The sequence below is a fragment of the Oreochromis aureus genome, unplaced genomic scaffold, assembly GCF_013358895.1.
Source record: "Oreochromis aureus strain Israel breed Guangdong unplaced genomic scaffold, ZZ_aureus HiC_scaffold_87, whole genome shotgun sequence".
Taxonomy (NCBI): domain Eukaryota; kingdom Metazoa; phylum Chordata; class Actinopteri; order Cichliformes; family Cichlidae; genus Oreochromis; species Oreochromis aureus.
This window is the reverse complement of record NW_024108985.1, coordinates 7,959-30,842: the sequence shown is the minus strand read 5'-3', so window position 1 is coordinate 30,842 and position 22,884 is coordinate 7,959. Positions and strand designations below refer to the sequence as shown.

Sequence of the window (22,884 nt, the reverse complement as noted above, 5' to 3'; positions counted from 1 at the left end):
CATCCATCCCCATCCCGGAGTAAATAATAAAAGTGACGTGAAACATAGAAATGTAAATAGGAAACTTTGTCTTTTAATAAAGTATTTTGCAAATGATACATGTCTATTGACCTTTTTGTTTGTTTGTTTTTTGTTTTTTTTTTTCAATAAAAAGCAACTGTGCAAAAGAGGTGGAAAATTAACACCATAGCTCAACAGTGTTTCAATATCAGAATCTGACATTGTTTCAATGTCAACAGTATTCGAAAATATAACGTCGAACCAATGTCAGGTTTCAACATTGATTCAACATCAAAACCTGACGTTGTTTCAATGTTAAAAATGGGTGCAAGAGTGACGTTGGGTCAACGTCACACTTCAACGTTGCTTCAATGACGTCGCCTGATATTGACTCAACATTGTTTCAATGTTTCCTTGCTATCTGGGAAGGTAACTTTACAATATATTACTGTAGGGTTTGGTACCTTACAGTGTTAAAAAGAGCAAGCACTGGGTGACAGTGGGGAGGAAAACTTCCTTTTAAGAAAAAGAAACCTCCGACAGAACCAGGCTCAGTGAGAGGCAGCCATCTGCTGTGACTTGTCCATGGGTTTTGAAAAATCACTCGATGGATTGAAGAGTCATTATGATTTTAAAACTAGCTAATTTAAAGTAGTTATAAACTGCTGTGAAAAAATTGTTATTCATTTGAAGCATGAGCAAAACTAAGGAAAAGAGTCAGGTTGTCCTTGTTGTTCTTGTTTTGGAGTTTTATATCAAAGATCCACTGTTTCCCACACAGATGTTAAGATTTAGGTAAATGAACAGCTGCTAGCCCCAGACCCTCCCATCTCCTTTTTCTTCTGTACCAGCTGACTTCCCAGCACTGTTATAATAGACTGTCTTAAATCATTAAAATGCAGGTGGATAGACTGTAGCATCACCCTTTTCAAGTTATAAACTTATGAAGTTATTTAGAAAAACTTGTTTCATCACAATGCATACACATAATACACATACACACTAATTTAAAAATGAGCCAAAAGCACCAAAGTTGTGATCAAAAATGGCACGGTGAGCTATAATCTGTTGCTGTAGTAACTGTAACACCCTTATTTATTTATTTTAAATACATACATCTAATTATATAATTTTTTCCCCAAAATGTCACCTTAACACCCAAATATAAGTAATTCAAAACTTACTTTTATGATTCCGTATTTGGCTGGTAACATGGACCCAGTCTGATGGAAGTTTATTGAATGTTGCTGCTGGAGACTCAGCCACTGACTTTATGTAAGGTATACAGAGATACAGTAATCTTTCTGAAATCTACAGTCAAGGCAAATCATTGTAAAAACAAGATGAGTCAAATGGGGAAAAGTAACAAATTCGAAATCCTGTTAACAAATAATATTTCACATTGAAGAGCATTGATGAAGATTAGAGGAAGCATTTCATTTTATTCTTTATTTAAATCCTCATTAGTTATTAGCACCAGAACAACCATCCTTCTAGAGGTCCTCAGATAACAATAATGCAAAACATTCGACCATCAAACTACAATCCACCAGTAATGTGAAAAAACAAAACACCACAATGATGGTACAGTGGAAATCAAGTAGTTTCCACTTGATCATACTGTATATTGTACAGTAGTTGTCCATAATGGGAAATAAACAGAAAAGATCGAACATACCTTATCTCAAGTTGGGAAATCCCTGTGTTGCACCAGCATAATGGAATACAACATGACATATATAATATATAATAGCCTTTATTAATACCACAGTCAGGAATTTTACATTATTACAGCAGCAAAATAAAATTACTCACTTGCTCTCACTTGAGCATTAAAACAGCTGGATATTAATCATATACATGATGGGTATGTTCAGGTTTTATCCGATACCGGTGCCAAATCGGTACTTTTGAAACGGCTCCGGTGCTTAAACGGTGCTCGAACCGGTGCTTAAAGAATGGAGAACACAAAGTTTGTCCAAAAACCTCTTATGTTTTTATTTTTAGCAGTCTCTTTTTTTCTGCAAAATGATAAGCACCGTCCAGCCCCACGCACGGGGCGATCCACGCTAACTCGCTAATGGAGATTTACCACACCCGCAGTAGATGTGCTCGGTGTGAGGTCTTGCAGCAAGCTATCAAATACGGTGCATTTCTTGGCTTTTTTAAAAACGCCATGCGCCGCCAGGTGTTTCATCAGATTCGAGGTGTTACCTCCTTTGCACAGTATCACCTTAAAGCACTTGTTGCAGGCTGCTGAGTTTGCATCTTTTGCTGTGAAGTACAGCCAGACTTTTGACCACTTTGCCTTGGGCATTTTTAATCTGTAGCTCTGCTCTAAAAGAACAAGTACCTGGGCCCGCCTACTATCCTTGGAAAGGTAAAATGATTGGCTAGAATCCAAAGTGTATGACATCTCAGGAAAAAAAGCACCGAAATGTGCACTGCTTTTCCGTCTGGTTATACCGTTTATGTCAGAACCGGTGCCATATCGGTACCCATCCCTATACATGAAGGATGTGAGTGCTATGACTAAACAACGTATTTATTACTACCTTTAGCTTTATTGAAAAGAGAGTTTTATAGTCTTAAAAAATGACTGCAAATCTATAACACTCATCAGCAACCGTATGATGAGTGGAGGCAGGGAAAAAAATAATAAAATGACAATATATAATACATCACTGTGCATTTGGACCTTTGTTTATTTAATTAATCAGGCTGCAGAAACTGAACCCATGAGCATGAAGGTTTCAATTCCTTAACAAAGGCGACCTCTGCTGGACAAAAATAATAAATAGATAGAGCTGGCACTTCATGCATCTGGATTTAAATCAATGGGATGGAAATTTATCTTTAAACATAACATCACACAGCTGTCTGGAACAAAATAGTGTCATACATAGTGTCATACATAAAATGAGCTCATTTTATGTATGACACTGGTAATCTGTAAGAGCGCGAGGTGTTCTGTGAGATTTTACAATTTACACTCACTGACCACTTTATTAGGTACTGGATTTGCCCCGCCTTTTCTCTGTTTACATGACAGCATCACACACTGTTGATAAATATTATACAGGATAATCTGTATGTTTGTGTGGGTTCTCCCCAGGTACTCCAGCTTCCTCCCAAAGAGGAAAGACTAAATTGCCATAGGTGTGAATGCAGGAATGAATGTGTCTCTATGTGTTAGCCCTGCTACAGACTGGCGACCTGTCCAGGGTGTACCCTGCCTCTCGCCCTAAGATAGCTGGGATAGGCTCCAGTCCCCCCCGCGACCCTAAAAAAAAAAAGGGCTGAAGCGAATTTATAATAACTCTAGGCAACTGATGTCACTTGTGATTACCTCCAACACTGGGACTCAATTGGTTATTTATTGTGAAGCAGTGGGTCACTGATTATGTTTGAAACACTTCACTGCTTCATTCAGACTGCCCGGTTTGATCTGACAGGCAGATCTTTGAAAATTGGGCCCTACACTCATCATGTATTTAAGATGACTGAAACACCCCTGCGCAGTTTGCATCACTAATAGCTGTTGCTTCAGTCTGAAAATGTGTGAAAATCTTGTTACCTTTTTAAAGAGTGACTGCTGAAGTTGCCCAAGAGCAAAGAATGTCAGGCTCTAAAGTTATCCCACTAATTCACATGCTCAGACAAACACTCAATGAAATGTTAGGCCAGTTCACAAATGACATGGCAAAACAACTTGGACAAAATCTAAACAGGATACTGAGCTGAAGTGTGAATTCACCAGCAACATTGCTTGATCCACGGTTCAAAACACTTGGCTTGGCTTGACACCACCACAGTCAGAACCTGTTTCACAGGTAAGCCGAAATTACATGTTATACTGATGTCATCAAATACGTGTATTATAATACCCCCAGATCCAGAAAGGAAACTGCAGATGCTATCGTTGAATTTCAGTGATATTTAGTTGCTCCAAAACTCATGGTCAGAGAAACAAAACAGGAGCACCAGAAGGTCCCAAAACAAAATATGAGTCCAAAACTAAAAAAAAAACACTGGAGCCCAAGAAAACAGAGTCCAAAACCAGGAGGCCAGCAGCACAGAGGTCCAAAACAATAAAAAAAAAGTTGCTTTTACATATAAAAACAAACATTTTAACACACTTCACAATCAAATCTCAGTCTGGCAGATTTTGATATCAGAAGTTTTGGCATTTCCTGCATTTCCAATACTGAAATGTGGGAAGAGTTTCTCAGTGAAAGTGTCTCTGTAAGTATAGATGTGAGTCATGTCTTCAGGGTCATAGAAGGACACCTCCCCCCTGTCATAGTCCAGCTGGACTCTGATCCTCTGGAGACTCTTCTTCACTGTCACAGTCTGACCAACACCATCAATGTATTTTCCATTTTTATGCAATAAACACCAGGTTCCATATTTTGGTGAAACAAAAAGCTCTCCCTTCTTGTCAACTGATTCTTTACTTAACCCCACATTCCAGGTCGGATGGTCTCCCACCTCCACATCCCAGCTGTGTTTCCCAGACCTGAAACCCTCAGAGCCCAGAATATTAGCATATTTTGTGTTTCTCTCTGGATTATCAGGAAGCTGCTGCCATGTGTCTCCATGTCTCACACTGGTCAGATCATGAGACAGATAGAGACAGCAGTTTGCAGTGTTTGGGTCCAGAATGACAGGACTGAAGTGGACCTTCTCCTTCATCTTCTCCCACACTCTGAAGGACAGGTTGCCCAGGTGTTTGGCCACATCTATCAGTGCTCCTGAGACCAGCTGTGGATCTGACACTGAGCTCTGGGCTCTGGCTCTGCTCTGAGTGTCTTTATAACTCCTGAGGAATGGCACGCTGTGTTTCTGCAGCTCTTCTTCAACAGCAGAGATGCTGTCTGACAGAGAGGAGATCTGCTCTTTAATCATCTTCATCTCTCTGCTGATAGTCCTCCCCTTCTGCTCCTCTTCCTCCCTCAGAGCTGCCAGTCTGGACTCCTCTTCCTCTTTCAGGAACTGGTGGAGCTTGTTGAACTCTGCTCTGATCTGCCTCTCTGTGGACAACAGCTGCTTCTTGGAGTGTTGAATCACTTCATTGTATGTTTTCACCACTTGTTTGTATTTGTTCCTCTTGTCCTGCAGAGACTTAAAGTCAGATTTTAGATGTTTCTTTAGGACACTGACTGCTTCTTCTACAGGAACCACTTTGTGACTCTGCTGGTGAGGAAAGTCACAGACAGAACACACAGCTCTCTGCTCGTCCACACAGAACAGTTTTGGCTCTTCTTCATGTTTTCTGCACACCACTGTTAATTTCTTCTCTCGCTTTTCTGTCTCAGATAATCCAGATTTTCTTCTCACCTCAAAGGAATCAGCCAGTTCCTTCAGAGCAAAGTTCACTCTAGGATCTCCTTTAGAGGATTTTCTTTTACAAATGGGACAGTTTGTGTTTTTAGCTTGTTCCCAGAATTGTTGCAGGCAGTTTAAACAGAAGCTGTGCTTGCAGATCAGAGTTACAGGGTCTTTCAAAGTCTCTGAACACACATGGCAGCTCAGGTAGCTTTCAAGAAATATGTCTTTCTCAGACATTTTCTCTGTTTTCAAATTTCTCTTCAAGAAAAAAACTCACCAAATTGTTTTTCTTTCAGCTTGTCCCTTTCAGCCCTCCAAGTAAGAGTTAGAGTTCTCCATTCCTGTAATGGCGTCTCAGCTTCAGCAATGTTCGGTGAGATTCATAATCTGCAATGAATTTCACCTACGTCTTTCACTGGTTAAATTTTAATTCCTAACACTCTGCTATTTACCTTTATAACCTTTAGACATTATAGGATATCAAATGAAACCTGTATAATGTTACCTTTAGACTTTGAAGTTTATGGTAGACTATAATGTGATGACCTGATCAGTGTGAGAATTGTAGAAAATGTCCTTTTTCACAGAGTAGAAAGAAACTGTTGGAGATACTAGTACAGAAAACCTGATAACATTATTAATGTTAATAGTATATTGAGTTTTTTTATCATCATTGATGACAGCTTTATGTTTTATGGTTGTTATACACTGTAATGCTCAGTGAAGTTTAGTTTTATTTTCTAAAATTATTTTTATATCATAACACATTTGTATTTATCCACACGAAATCTGCTCCTACACAAGCTGATGTTTCTTCTCTTTCTTTTCATTGGACTTTGCTTTACAGCTTTTAATATCCAGCTCATTCACATTTGACTGTCACACGATGCATTGTCATAAACACTAAAGTTCCTATGAACTTTCCCATAGTTGTTTGTGCTGTTAATTTATTCAGCAGTATAACTTGTTGCATTGGGTCAACAAATCCACTTTTTAATGTAAGTTATTGGTTTGAACCAGACATCGATCATGTATAATCTACAGCAGGCAGTTTTTTAACAAAGGCAGTCAATCTTAATTGCTATGAAGAAGCAAACAATAAGGTTTTAAGTAATATATCTAAACAAGTCATAAACAGTTCTTTTTTTTATCTAAAAGAATACTTTCAATGATTTTCACATGATTTTTTAAGAAAAAAAACTTCAGAGTGTGGGAGAAGATAGAATACAATAGAATAGAATAATCCTTTAATTGTCCCACAAGGGGAAATTTGGGTGTAACAGCAGCAAGAAAGACACATATACAAACAAACAGTACACAAGACACAGAACAGAAACATACACAATTTTTACATATTTACATCAAGGACAATGGATACCAAAAACAGAGTACTGTACCGTTATTAAATTAAATAAAATTAAATACAGATAAGAGGCAAACTCTGGTTGTAGTGTGAATCGGTTGATAAAATAGTGCAAGTTACAGCGCTGATGTAAACCTCTATTATGGAGGACCACAAGAGCCACGTGCATCGAAATAAAGATTTCTGTGCTTAAATAATGAATTGTAGAATAAATTCTGCATTTGTAAATTCATTTTTGAATTCCAATTTAATAAACTGCATTTCAAAATCCTTTTTCCAATTGCACTTTAATAAACTGCATTTCAAAATCCATTTCCCTTTCCTGTTCGCTCAGGGATTAACTTCTGGATTAGCTGCTGGATTAGCTGTTGGATTAACAACTTCATTTTAAAAATCATGCGGCTATTCAAATTAGCCACACCGTGAGATATAAGGAGCTCTCTGATTGGTTGGACAGACACAGGCTGTCTGCTTGGATTTTTCTAGCTCATAGCTTCACCCTGCTACGAAGCGTGTGTGCTTGTACAAAGGCCGTTCAGCCTCGGGATTTACACTCGGCTCGACACGGATATGTGAAGAATGAAAGGACCCTGCAGCGAAACGGAGAGCTAACCTCTGACTGAGTGCCTGTTTACGCAGTCTGACCACCTGTTGAAGGTAACGTGCTAACATGGCTAACGCTAGCATCACCGCACGTAGCCCCGTTATTTTAAGGTCATCTTAGCTTATGAAAGTTTTACTTCGCAGCTGTACGAGCTAGCTACGTGTTTTGTAAGCTGCTGTGCTCTTCACAAATAAAGCTGGAAGCAGCTCAGACTATTAGAACCAGCACTGAGCGCTGTTACATTTATACAGTGTTAGAGCAATGGCTGCAACCTACCTACAGGCTTTAAACTAGCGATTAAAATGCTGACAGTAAACTCGTCAGTCCAGATGTTACCACATTACTTTGTGATACTTAGAGTTAAAACAACTAAGACAGGCTGATTAAAATAACAGCTGTCAGTTCTCTCATTCCTTATATGAAGACTGGAGATCACACTACTGATTTCAGTTCATTTAATATGTGAGTGCACGATGATCAAAGGTTGTGTATATATGATGTATTCATCAAATCCAAGCCTCTAACACAGTGCGCTGAATCTTAGCTTTGAATGTCCAGTATATTCTAATCAGTGCAATTTAAGCATTCACTGAACCTACAGTATCTACACCTGTGTGGCAAATGTGTGGTAAAGACACAGATAATCTTTAATTATTAATATAATATACATCATGATAAACAAAAGCTGAAATTGATTCAGTTTAGTACTTTTCTCTGTATGCTCTGTGATTATAAAGGCCTTAAATTCTGTGATATATACTGTAAATGATTTTCACAGAGGTCTTAAAGTACTTAAATCACTGCTGATAGTTTATATTTTCACGTTTTTGTGTCTGTAGGGCTGTTTGATGACGATTTGGACTCGTCTGGGAGATGAGGACACACCCACATCTGTTCCATACTGCAGCCATGGATGGTGTTACGGCTCTGAGTCAGCTTTGGGCCATCAGACGCACACACTGGAAAACCAGCACCTGGACTTCATGCAAAAGAGAAGGCCTCAGTGATGTAGGTTCATAAGCGAGTTCAAACATTTCTGGCCTCTTATCACTTAGATTTCTTAATCTTAAAAGTGAATGCATTTAAAGCAGGAACTGCACACCTAGTTGTCAAAAGTTGGGCAGCATGAGTACTGTAAAGTTTTGTAGGGTCCTTGTTAAAAATTCCACAAGCACCACACCACATTTGTCATATATAGTTCCATTTTGTACAGGACATTTTTGAAATTATAAACTATATATTCTAGTTGTCCACTTGTCAGTAATTTTTGAGTAAATGGATGTCACTGATAAATCAGTGGTGATTCACCTGTAAATGTTTTTAACAAACTTTGTTTTTTGTAGAATTCATCAGCAGCTGTGAGGAGATGCATTTGAATATCTTCTGGTTCCACTTTTCCTTACCAGAAAGCTGAGGATGGCTGATTCCTGACAAGGACACAAACCTCAGTGCTTATCATGGGTGTTACGTCCTCTGTGCAGCAATTCCAGAGAAAACAAGAGAGCAATGACCACTCATTAAGACCAGCCAGAAATCTGTCCCTTTCTGGCAGCTGTGGAAACTTCCAATAAGAAAGTTTGCATTCTTAGAACAATGCTGGGTCATGTGTGATGTGTCATCATATGAGGATATTACATTTTGCCTTAATTCTGCTCAATTAAGTGTTTAGATCATTGATCCAGTATGGCAGCTTTGTGTTGTGCTGCAAGTTAAAACTCATTGTCCTCATGAGCACAGCATCTAACAACTCTCCTTAAAAAAGTCGATTGACTTTAACTGGACACAATGGTTTCCAGTGGGAGATACATTCATCCTCATCCGTGACACTGGAGAAGTCACCTGGATGAGTGATAAAACAATTTTCCATGGAAAATCCAGAGGAACTAAACTTTGTTGTTGTTTCTCTGGGCTCAATTTCAGCCTCAGCAGCATCTCTCAGAAGAAAACCGTTTTGCAAATAATCAGATAAAAAGATTGTTGAACCAGGTGGTATTCTCTGGGGTTTAAGACCAAACTCAAACAGTGAATTGACATTAGACTGGAATTCATAAGACGAATAGAAATACTGCTGAAGCTAAATGATTCAGATTAAGACCTCTGTGAAAATCATTTACAGTATATATCACAGAATTTAAGGCCTTTATAATCACAGAGCATACAGAGAAAAGTACTAAACTGAATCAATTTCAGCTTTTGTTTATCATGATGTATATTATATTAATAATTAAAGATTATCTGTGTCTTTACCACACATTTGCCACACAGGTGTAGATACTGTAGGTTCAGTGAATGCTTAAATTGCACTGATTAGAATATACTGGACATTCAAAGCTAAGATTCAGCGCACTGTGTTAGAGGCTGGGATTTGATGAATACATCATATATACAACCTTTGATCATCATTTATGTCCAGTTGACATAAATGATGTGCACTCACATATTAAATGAACTGAAATCAGTAGTGTGATCTCCAGTCTTTATATGTTGAATGAGAGAACTGACAGCTGTTATTTTAATCAGCCTGTCTTAGTTGTTTTAACTCTAAGTATCACAAAGTAATGTGGTAACATCTGGTCTGACGAGTTTACTGTCAGCATTTTAATCGCTAGTTTAAAGCCTGTAGGTTGCAGCCATTGCTCTAACACTGTATAAATGTAACAGGGCTCAGTGCTGGTTCTAATAGTCTGAGCTGCTTCCAGCTTTATTTGTGAAGAGCACAGCAGCTTACAGAACACGTAGCTAGCTCGTACAGCTGCGACGTAACACTTTCTGTTAAAAGAAAATTGTACATAATGTGATCAGCTACATGAAATGTGCTCTTTTTATGGATCACTAAGCAAACCAGCATGTCTATGTGACTGTACACCTCATAACTTGTGTGATGAACTTATTCAGCTACTAACCGCTTCCTGTGTCTTAAGAACATTCAGATGTAGAGAAGAGAAACCTCAGCTTTTTTACCAGAACATACAGATGTAGAAAAGGGAAAAACCCGCTGCTCTGAGTGACGTTGTTATCTTTGTACACACACACACACACACACATAGACACACAGACAATCTTGTATAAATAAAGGACGCAGACAGTCATGGGGTCTTGCGTTCCATGACTGCCCCTCGCGAGTGAAAGACAATTGCAGTGTTTGTGTTTTCTAACTCAGGTGCCTTAGCTGAAGAACTACGGGGTGATTTTTAGAAATCCCCTGTCATTTAAATTGGTCCTTCGAGCTTAGCGATGGAAACAACAGACACGTTTCTGTGACTCCAATGTAAGGTCTGACTGCTGTATCCTGACGTCGTGGGAAGCCAGCACCGAAGTCTGTCGACAGCCCTCTCCAGGTAGAGGAGAAAGTCCTGGGACGTTTTGAATTCGGGTCCAGGCCGGTGTTAGTTCTGGTCCACGACGCTGGGACTCAGCCAGACGACCTGAACAACCAGCGAAAGACAACTGAGGGTGAGAAAACACTGTTTTGGTCTTAAACCGCCGTGAGGGTTTAGTGAAACGCGTAAAATAGGTTGGAAGTAGCCGCAATTACTTCATGAAACACGTGAAATAGGTTGAGTTCGCCGAAAGGAACTAAGTTTAGGCTGGGTTTAGAGGTAGCCGCAATTACTTCGTGATAAATTATATTTAGACTGGTTTCAGAAGTAGCCGCAATTACTTCGTGACAAATTATAAAAACGCGCGAATGTCTATGTCTATATGTGTTTTGGAAGTAAGTTGATTTTACAGCACAATACGCTGCTGAACTACTTCCATCTTTGTGTATCCTGCAAAAGCCCACATACTGGTGACAAAGGGGAAAGGTTGAGTTTCGCCTCATAAAACTGACACCGCTCCGTGAATAGCGCGGGGTAGAAGGGCGTGTCAGCAACTACCCCCGAGTCAAGCATACCAGAGAAGGCTTTGCAGTTCTGTCATAATGGGGAATCAGCCCACCAAACTCACTGCTGACGAGCAGTGGCTAGAAAAGAAATGTCCAGGCGCCGGACAAATCAGTGCTTGTAGTGTAGATGGAGAAATCCTAAGAAAACAAAATGTCCCACTTGGGAAGGGAAATGCAGCCCCTCAGCCCTAACACAGCTGAAGGAAGCTCTTTTGAAAGAAATAGCAGAAACAAAAAACTTAAAAAAGAAAGGAAAACGCACGCAAGAATCACAATACTTCCAGGCCTGGAAAGAAGAAGCAGCTAGGCGAGAGGAAAACAAAAAGAAAAAACAAGAGAAAAAAGATAAAAAGTCAGAAAAACAGAACTTAACCGCCAGTTTAGTAAAACCAGAAGACGAGACACCGTGCGGTGCTCGCAATACGTGTACTAATCCACCACCATATGCACCGCCACCGCCCACTTCTGCAACCACAGCTGCAGCACCACCCATTATACACTGACCCATATCAGGAAGAACTAGGTCACACACACATCATCATCCTTATGCAAAAGCACAGACAATGCTAAACAAACTAACACTCAAGAATAACCCACAAGAAGAGATGGGTCGTGATCCCACTGGGACCGACATCTGGGGAGACACAGTTGACCCGCCAGCCACTGGTATTTACCCAATGGTAACAGTGGCAAACCCGAGATTTGGCCTAATAATAGGGCCAGAAGGACAAGAAGTGCAAGATGAGTGCCCAACCATACATATTTTCCGTCCGTGGTCACAAAAAAACAGACAAAATGTCCTGAAAGACATTCCTCCACTGAATGAAGGTTTTATACCATGGAGGGACGCTGTAGAAATGATCAGGAGGCAATGGCATTTAAACGGTCATGAAATGCTTCAAGTAGTGCAAGATTTATTAGGATTAAAAATAGGAACAGTTAGAGGAGATTATACCGGTTCAAACGCCGGGGGAGTAGCATACGCACCAGGAAGCACCGACCTAATCAATGCCCTAGCAAATTTATATGAGAGAATTGGAGTAAGGTTGGCCCCAAGGGCTGACTATGGAAAAATAGGAGAGGTGAAACAAAAAGAAGCCGAAACAGCTTCTGATTTTCTGGACCGCCTGCGTCCAGTTTTTAGACAACAATCAGGATTAAATTATGAAGAGGGTCCAGAGACCCCATATCAACAACAACTAAAGAATGCCTTTTTAAATGGCCTACCACCAGTGAAATCACATGTAGAAAAACACTGGGTGACTATGAACATAGGATCACTGCCCGACGCACTGCAATATGCAGAACATGCCTTCCGTGTTATAAAAAAGAAAAATGAGAATGTAGGCACTTTCACAGTAGATCCAGAGACAGGATTTATTGCATTTTCGGGAGGACAGTTGCAAGGACGTAGGAGAGGAAATAGAGGAAGGGGCAGAGGAGGTTACAAAGGCAGAGGAAACAACCGAGCAGAACGTTTCGACAGGGAAAGAGACAACACCTGTTGGCAATGTGGAAAGGAAGGACACTTTGCTAAAAACTGTAGATCAGGAAAGAACAGAGAAGGTAGAAATGAAGATTGACTAGACAGAGAGCAAGGAAGTGAGGAAAAACAGGATGATACAGAAGTGTTTAACGTGTATGAACTAGTTACACTGTTAGGAGAGAGACCCATATTAAAAATTCATGTAAATGGCCAACCCATGACTATGTTATGCGACACAGGTGCATGCAAAACCGTGCTAAATCAAAAGCCTAAAAACCTGAAATTTTCAAAAGACACCCTGACAGTTAAGTCTGCATCAGGTCACACTAGTGTAAAATCTCTAACAGAAGGGCTACTGCTAGTGCATAGAGAAAGTGGCAGGAGCTGTAAAAACCAATGTATATACGATCCATCCTGTCCAGTCAACCTCCTAGGGAGAGACAGCATGGAGAAATTAAAAATTGGCGTAGTGCCAGGAGCACAAGGCATGCACGTAGAATTGATGTTAAACTATGAAGAGGTAGAAGAGGAGGTCAGATTAATTATAGCAGTGAGGGAAAAGGAGTGCCCCACTACTATTGGACTCTAGACCTTCCACCATTAGAGCCTCTACAGAGATTGGCTGAAAAGTATTTGCCACCAGACTCCCGACCACTTGCTTTTGATGAGTATCACAACACCCTAAGATTTAAACAAAGCCCAGGCCCAGATCCTTCATATGACACACAAATTCACAGATTAGGCCCACAGAAGCTTACATTGCAGCACCTCTATGTAACTAAAAGTGGCAATGCTGTGTGCTCAGTGATACAAACAGAAAAAGTACAGGAACTGAGTAGAATGCCAAAACCACATGTCTGTAGCACGAAATGAAAACACAGACTGGAGGGAGTTAGGTTACGTTTTGACTCAAGTTGAAAGAGACAGATATGAAAAAACTGAAGAAACACATGAAGGGTGGCTTTAAGGTCTTAGAACAGGATGCATGAGGTACACATTAGGGTGGGTACTTACGACACAGCCAGCAACTCATCTATCTGACTGTGCAGATACGCACATGTCTGACACCAATAATGAATGACACCTACTCTCACTAGAGCTGTTCCAGAATTAAAACAGTTGCCTGAAAAGCTTTGGTCAATGGGTCTGACTGATGTCGGACTAATCAAAGGTGCTGACCCTGTTGTGGTAAAAACAACCACTACGTACAGACCAGTCAAACCACAGTATCCCCTGACAACAGAAGCGAAAGCAGGGATCAGACCGGTAATTGCTGACATGGAGAGAGCAGGCATTCTAGTAAAAACGGACAAAGTAACTTGCAATACGCCTATTTTCCCAGTAAAAAAGGCAAGCACGGGAAAATACCATTTAGTGCATGATCTAAGAGCCATAAACGAAGTGACGGAGCAAATCCCAAAAGTAGTGGCAAACCCACACACAATTTTGAATCAAGTGACACCTAAAGAACAGTGGTTTTCAGTCATAGACCTGTCAAATGCATTCTTTTCTGTGCCATTGCATCCAGAGTCACAACACCTTTTGGGATTCACATTTAATGGCCAAAAATACACGTACACGAGACTGCCTCAAGGCTTCCAAAACAGCCCAACTTTGTACGCAGAGGCGTTAAAGAAATCTATGTCACTGTGTACATTGCCTGCACCAGGGCAATTTCTCTTGTACGTGGACGACATTCTGATTACAGGTAACACACAGAATGACTGTAAAGCCAACACTATGGCAGTATTACATCATCTAGCTGAGCAAGGACACAAGGTGTCACGACACAAACTCCAATTGTGGAGTCCTAAAGTTACGTACTTAGGACACACACTCACAGGAGAGGGAAAGAACCTGTTAGACAGTAGAAAACTAGCAGTACAGAACGCTCCAAAACCACTCACAAAACAACAAATGATGAGTTTTCTAGGACTCTGCCACTTCTGCAGAACCTGGATCCCAGAATACGCAGCAACAGTCCAACAACCCCTGCAAGATATGATCTATGGCAGGAATTTAGGACTGAAAGACAAAATACAATGGACTCCAGCAGCAGAAGAAGCATTCAGTAACTTGAAACTAGCATTACAGACAAATACTGTTTTGGCTTTGGCTGACTATGATAAGCCTTTCTACTTACATGTAGATGGAGGAGCAGGTTACATGAAAGCAGTGTTAACACAGGCATTTGGAGACAAACAACGCCCGCTTGCATTTTACTCCTGCAAATTAGACTCTGTTGCGTCAGGCCTGCCTACATGTGTGCAAGCCTGTGCAGCCGCAGCAGAGGCAGTAAAAAAAAGTCAGCTGACATTGTTTTAGGGCACACTTTGATCATCAGAGTGCCACACGCGGTGACTTCAATTTTACTCCAAGCCAATTTGTCCTACCTCACACATGCGAGACAACTGTCGTATGTTGGAATCTTATTGTCTCAATCACACATTAGAATCGAGAAGTGTGGTCAGTTGAACCCAAGCACACTTTTGGCCTCACCCGAAGAAGGTCATCCACACTGCTGTATGAAAGAATTAGATGAGGAGACAAAGCCACGTGCTGACATTTACAGCACACCACAAGCTGGTTTCACTGACATTTTTGTAGATGGCTCAGCGTCTAAAAATAGCCTAGGACGAAACTGCGTTGGCTATGCAGTAACTACAGCAGACAGAGTCATAGAAGCGAAACCGCTAACATCCTCACACTCCGCTCAGAGTGCAGAACTCAAAGCAGTCATACGTGCATGTGAATTGCACGCAGGCCAAGATATAAATATATACACTGACAGTCAGTATGTTTTTTCAGCAGTACATCACTTTGCTAAAATTTGGCAGAACAGAGGAATGATTACATCTGGACACCCAGTACAACATGGAAGTCTTCTGAAGACACTATTAGAAGTAATAATATTGCCAAAGCAGTTAGCATTATGTAAATGTGCTGCACATCAGAAAGATAATTCAGAAATAACTAAAGGCAATAACTTTGCAGATCAAGCAGCTAAGTTAGCCGCACAACAAACTGTAGACACAATGTCTGCATCCACCATGCAAATACCACTTGATGTACTTAAAGATGAGCAAAAGGCAGCGCCAACCACAGAACAAAAGAAATGGTTAAAGTGTGGAGCACAACTAGAAGGTGATCTAATGACTTGTGAGGGAAAACCAATACTTCCTAAGTCCCTACACAGAACAGCAGCATTAGTGACCCATGGAGTTACGCATGTGTCATCAGGAGGGATGGTCCAGGTCATAAACACACACTTTTATACTCTAAATTTTGAAACTTCAGCAAAAGAATTTGTGAGGACATGCATGATCTGTCAAAAACACAATTCACAGGGCAATCTGAGAACAAAAAGAGGACATTTCCCCACACCACCTCATCCATTTCACACCATTCACATGGACTTTATTGAACTAAGTGAAAGTCAAGGCTCAAAATACGCTCTAGTGATTATAGACGTATTCTCAAAATGGCCAGAGATTTATCCAGTGAAAAAAGCAGATGCAATCTCAGTTGCAAAATGTCTATGTAATCATTTCATTCCAACATATGGCATCCCTACTCTGATAAGATCAGATAATGGGACACATTTTGTCAATGATGTGATTAGTAAAGTCTCTGAAGCACTAGGATTCAGCATAAGAAACCATTGTGCTTATCACCCACAAAGCGCAGGGTTAGTAGAGAGAACTAACGGCACCATAAAACAGAGACTCAGAAAATGCATGGAGGAAACAGGAAGACCGTGGCCTGAATGCATAGGCCTAGTAAAAATGTGGATGAGATTAACACAAGGCTCTCAAAAACTTACACCATTTGAGGTTGTTCATGGTAGGTCTTTCCCACTACCAGTGACAAGTGAACCTCTAGACAAATCTGTCAGAGAAACAACTCTGGCAGAATGGATGGCAAAACTACTAGAAAATAAGGATATTGTTTTGAACAATAAACTGCCGTTCGACTCTTCTCCAGTCTCTTGCAGGTTGAAACCAGGAGATTGGAGCACTTGTAATAGGACCCAGAGGAGAAATTGGAGCTCGCCTCGCTGGGAGGGCCCATACCAAGTGTTATTGACCACACCCACAGCCTGTAAAATTGCAGAGAGACCCTCCTGGATACACCAGAGCCACTGCAAAAAGGTTGAGGTTCCGGGAAGCCCCGACACCAAGGAGGAAGCACATTAGGGAAGCCTCACCTACGCTTGGTTGCTTCGGGGGTGAGGGGGGGAAGTGCTGATTGGGCCCCCGTCGGGTAAGCCCGCACTCCAATCTCCATCCGATCAACTTTAGGGCAGCCAGGTGCAGGTGTGATGGACCTATGTGCAACCATGGGAAGGGAACCCTCCTGGTTACCTTGACTACAAAGCTCACCCTTACAGGACCCCAGCTGATGCCAAGAGCAGCTGAGCCACGAGGCAGACTGAGAAGATGGATGCACGACAACCTCCACCTAATGGACATGAAACAAGACTACATCCATCCTTGGATGAAAATGCCTGATACAGATACGTGTTTAATAGGACCACAGAGAAAGACTGTTACGTTTGCTCGCACAAGCCGAGCATATTAACACAACCATTTATGGGAAACACCCTGGAACAGGTGCACTAATTCTGATCTCCGACCACACCTTCAGAATGACTTTTGTAAAGTGCACAACAACAACAACATCAACATCCTCATCCAGGAAGAAGCGCTCAACTTTAACAGGTTTTAAAGAGACTCTTGATCGGCGTTGGAGTTTCCCTGGTTTTATTTTGTTTTCTTTATTTGAGTTATTCCTTGTTTAAAAGCTGTAATTTCACAGAAGATAAGTTTGTCATTTACAGCATATGCAGATGTACCAAAAACCAATGAAGACCATGAAGACTTATTTTCCTATTTGTTAGATGAAGATGAAGTGTAACTAATGATGTAGTAACTGAAAATGTGAAAGACAAGTAGTTACTTACTGATAACATGTACATTTCATTTCTCTGATAAACAGGAGAGAATGTTAAAAGAAAATTGTACATAATGTGATCAGCTACATGAAATGTGCTCTTTTTATGGATCACTAAGCAAACCAGCATGTCTATGTGACTTTTCACCTCATAACTTGTGTGATGAACTTATTCAGCTACTAACCACTTCCTGTGTCTTAAGAACATTCAGATATAGAGAAGAGAAACCTCAGCTTTTTTACCAGAACATACAGATGTAGAAAAGGGAAAAACCCGCTGCTCTGAGTGACGTTGTTATCTTTGTACACACACACACACACACACATAGACACACAGACAATCTTGTATAAATAAAGGACGCAGACAGTCATGGGGCGCAGGTCTTGCGTTCCATGACTGCCCCTCGCGAGTGAAAGACAACTGCAGTGTTTGTGTTTTCTAACTCAGGTGCCTTAGCTGAAGAACTACGGGGTGATTTTTAGAAATCCCCTGTCACTTTCATAAGCTAAGATGACCTTAAAATAACGGGGCTACGTGCGGTGATGCTAACGTTAGCCTTGTTAGCACGTTACCTTCAACAGGTGGTCAGACTGCGTAAACAGGCACTCAGTCAAAGGTTGCGCTCTCCGTTTCGCTGCAGGGTCCTTTCATTCTTCACATATCCGTGTCGAGCCGAGTGTAAATCCCGAGGCTGAACGGCCTTTGTACAAGCACACACGCTTCGTAGCAGGGCGAAGCTATGAGCTAGAAAAATCCAAGCAGACAGCCTGTGTCTGTCCAACCAATCAGAGAGCTCCTTACATCCCACGGTGTGGCTAATTTGAATAGCCGCATGATTTTTAAAATGAAGTTGTTAATCCAACAGCTAATCCAGCAGCTAATCCAGAAGTTAATCCCTGAGCGAACAGGAAAGGGAAATGGATTTTTAAATGCAGTTTATTAAAGTGCAATTGGAAAAAGGATTTTGAAATGCAGTTTATTAAAGTGCAATTGGAAAAAGGTTTTTGAAATGCAGTTTATTAAAGTGCAATTGGAAAAAGGATTTTGAAATGCAGTTTATTAAATTGGAATTCAAAAATGTTTTTGAAATGCAATTGGAAAAAGGATTTTGAAATGCAGTTTATTAAACTGGAATTCAAAAATGAATTTACAAATGCAGAATTTATTCTACAATTCATTATTTAAGCACAGAAATCTTTATTTTAATGCGCGTTACTCTTGTGGCCCTCCATACTCTATGTTTGTTGGGAGCAGTTTTGATTGTACAGTCTGACAGCTGCAGGGAGGAAGGACCTGCGGAAACGCTCCTTCAAGCATCTAGGATGCAGCACTCTGTCACTGAAGGAGCTCTGAAGTAGAGATGGCACGATACCACTTTTTTATGTCCGATACCGATACCGATATCATAAATTTGGATATCTGCCGATACCGATATGAATCCGATATAGTGTTTTTTTAATATCTTGCTGCATTTTGTATAAGTTCATACTCAAGTTTAAATAAACAACAACACTAAAGCTATTCTGTTATACCTGTATGTAAAAAATACACTGCACCCAAAATATTTCATAGTTCAGCAACACTGATCAATCTAATAAACTTAAACCTACTCCATCCTCCCTATTCTGGTATTTTAAAGAGTACTCAGCAAAAATATTAAGCAACCTAACTAATAGGGTTGCAAACTCCCAGCAAAAGAAAATAGGAACCACCCCCACCCTCCACCTCATGATGCTTAATCGACGTAATCAACTTTAATTTGATGCAGGGTGAAAAAAAATGCACAGAAATAAATTATTTTTCAAGAATAATTAAATAGATTCAACATCTTTCTTCAACAGAATTGCAGAATTCACAGATGGTACTTTCCCAGAGGAAAAAGTATTGTAGCTTACTAGGGTATATTAGACTTAACAGTTACTATATACAGTAATGGACTTCTATACATTTTACATCAGATTAAAACTTTGGGTGTAATATTCAGATAATTATTTATTAAAAGCTAGACATTTTAAATGAGAATAAGAAAGAAAAGTATGTCTTTGTACCCCCCTTTTCCCTGTTCATGCCCTATCGGCCCCCCTGGCTAAACTTTGCTAGATCCGCCCCTGCACAGTTACCAGCCGTCAGCTACGTAGAAAACGATCCTGGTGTAGAAAGTAATATTAAATAAATTCTAACAACAGCTTATCAAGGTTAAACGTTCTGCTGTTGTTCAGCCGCTGGTTTCCTCTTTCTGGTGCAAAGTGGGCCAAAAACAAAGAAGAGAGACGGACTCGCGACAGAAAAGCCGATCAGCTGATCATTAAGCAGTTTCACGATTGAAGTAGCAGCAGGAAGAGGCAGTCGCTCCATATATCGGTTGTTAAGCTTAACGTGGGAATGCTTTACTAACATTCAGAGATGAACTTACACACTTGCTTTACTTCTCTCTGGGATAACTTCCTCGGAGATGAAATGCTGGTTTGGTAGGGAAGCTCCAAATACACACAGCCGTTCTATCACGTGACGCATACTGCTCCGATGTGCTACGGTTATGAGCCGAGTTACGCGTGTAGCAAGTTTTGTGAGTTTTTTTTTTTGATATTTAATGGATCGGATTACATTTTTTATTTCTCGCCGATATCTGATCCAGTAATTTAGGTCAGTATCGGACCGATACCGATACGTAATATCGGATCGGTTCATCTCTGCTCTGAAGTTCAGCAACATTTACATCCATGGGGTGGGAGACTCTGAAGGACTCTGAAGATGAAGGAGAAGGTCCACTTCAGTCCTGTCATTCTGGACCCAAACACTGCAAATGCCTGTCTCTGTCTGTCTGATGATCTGACCAGTGTGAGGAATGGAGACACAAAGCAGCAGCTTCCTGATAATCCAGAGAGAAACATGAGGGTTTCAGGTCTGGGAAACACAGCTGGGAGGTCGAGGTGGGAGACCACCCTGACTGGAATCTGTGTTTAGTTTAAGAGTCAGTTGACAGGAAGGGGATGTGTTTTGGAATCACCAGACTGTGGAATCTGGTGTTTAGTGCACCGCAGTGGAAAATCCAATAATGGTGATGGTCAGACTGTGAGAGTGAAGAAGAGTCTCCAGAGGATCAGAGTCCAGCTAGACTATGACAGGGGGGAGGTGTCCTTCTATGACCCTGAAGACATGACTCACATCTACACTTACAGAGACACTGAGTTTTGGCATTCCCATAGTGGCCGGCCCCCACCGAGCCTTGGACAAGCTCGAGCACCTGCGACCGCAGCGACCGAGGCACCAACAGCTGCAGGAGATCTCTGCCCTGACCGGGGGCCCGCCATCTCCGGTACAGGAGGCCGTCGTGGGTCTCCAGATTGTTGTACTGGGAGTAGTAGGCCTTCACTTCGGGCCCCTGTCCCGACACCCCCGTCCAGTCTGGGCGTTGCGCCGCCTCCAGCCAGGCCCCCACCTGAACCAACGTCGCGTCAGCCGCCTGCTCCCGCTTCAGCTGCTGCGTGGTCAATGGGAGCCATCCCCCTCCGCTGGCTGTGGCCTGAGCAGTAGCCACCCCCAGCGCCTCCTGGGCCCGCTCCTCCTGCCGCCGACAGTAACGGCACTCGACAGCCATGCAGGGCCGTCTGGAGAGGGCATCAGCGTTGCCATGCTGTCGACCTGTCTGATGCTGGATCTCAAAGTCGTAGCCCTGAAGGACCTCCAGCCAGCGGGCCACCTCACCTTCTGGGTGTTTGAAGTTCAGTAGCCAAATTAGAGATGCATGGTCAGTGTGCATGAGGAACCAGCAGCCGTGCAGGTATGGCCGGAAGTGCCGCACCGCCAGCACTACGGCGAGCAGCTCCCGCCGAGTCACGCAGTAGTTCCTCTCGGCTTGCCCCAGAGCACAGCTGAAGTATGCCACCACTCGTTTTCCAGCCTCGTCCTGCTGTGAAAGGAACGCCCCGACTCCTGCATTGCTAGCGTCAGTGTCCACAATGAAAGGTTGCCGAGCGTCGGGGTAGGCCAGGACTGGAGCTTTGGTGAGGGCCTCCTTCAGCTATGCAAAAGCCGCAGCGCAAGCATCATCCCAGCCAAACGGCTGGCCCTTGTCAGTCAGGCGGTGGAGAGGGCTGGCTATCATCGTGAACCCCTTGATGAACCGGCGGTAGTAGGAGGCTAGGCCCAGGAAGCTCCGCAGTTCTTTGACGTTCAAGGGAGTCAGCCAGTCCCGGACCGCAGCCACCTTTGCGGGGTCGGTGGCAATACCTTGAGCGCTGATCACATGGCCCAAGGACGTAGTCTCTCTCGCCAACAGCCGGCACTTCGCAGGGTTGAGCCGCAGCCCAGCTTGTCGGATGGCACTGAAGACCTCGCTCAGGTGGGACAGTGCACTGTCGAAGTCGCCACCGTGCACCAACAGGTCATCCAGGTACACAACACAGCGGCTACGAGGGATGTTCATGACTCCATCAGCCTCTCAAACGTCGCTGGCGCATTGCAGAGCCCGAATGGCATGACCCTGAACTGCCACAGCCCGTCCAATGGTGAATGCAGTCTTAGGGTCTTAGGCCTTGCTTCGAGGGCTAGCTCCACCTGCCAGTAACCGCTGCGTAGGTCGAGGGAGCTGAACCAGCCTGAGCCGGTAATGTAATCCAGGGCCTCGTCGATCCACGGAACCGGATATGAGTCCTTCTTGGTGACTGCATTGAGACGGCGAAAATCCACGCACAACCTCGGGCTGCCATCCTTCTTTCCCACCAGGACCACGGGTGCCACCCATGGGCTGTTGGACGACTCGATCACCCCAGCCGCAGCCATCCCAAGGATCTTTTCCTCCGCCACCTGCCGTTTCAAGAGGGGCAGCCGGTGTGGGCGCAGACGGATGGGTTGAGCAGAGCCGGTGTCGATGGTGTGCTGGACCAGCCCCGTCTGCCTGCAGTCTTTGTCACTGGCGGCAAAGATGTCCATGTTCTCATCCAGGAGGCACCTCAACCGCTGGCGCTGGTCAACGTTGAGACCTACACTGCTGCGCTGCCAGAGGTCATCAACAGCCTCAGTTGTCTCAGTCGAGGGAGGTTTGTCAGGCTGAGAGGCTGGGGCTGAGGTGAGTAGAAATGATCCAGAGCCACCGGTGCCCGAAGTCTGCTGAGCGCCAGCTGCCTGACACCTGGCTTGTCTGTCTCTGGTCCCCTCCGTTCCCTGCTTTTGACCACACTGGAGGGCCAGAGTCTCTGTGCCAAGAGTGATAGCCAGCTTCGTGGTGTCAACGCAGGCCCCCCAGCGGGTCAGCAGATCA

General features: G+C 42.6%; 1 protein-coding gene across 1 annotated transcript; it reads right to left on the bottom strand.

Moving 5' to 3' along the window:
- Positions 1-4,146: 4,146 nt before the first annotated feature.
- Positions 4,147-5,568, bottom strand: LOC116328968 (zinc-binding protein A33-like). Its single transcript, XM_039607873.1, has one exon. The coding sequence runs from the start codon at positions 5,566-5,568 to the stop codon at positions 4,147-4,149; it is 1,422 nt and encodes a 473-aa protein (XP_039463807.1).
- Between the last annotated feature and the right edge of the window lie 17,316 nt (positions 5,569-22,884).

Bases quoted from the DNA above. Each gene is read 5' to 3' on its own strand.
- LOC116328968 (XM_039607873.1), bottom strand. From the start codon at position 5,568: ATGTCTGAGAAAGACATATTTCTTGAAAGCTACCTGAGCTGCCATGTG.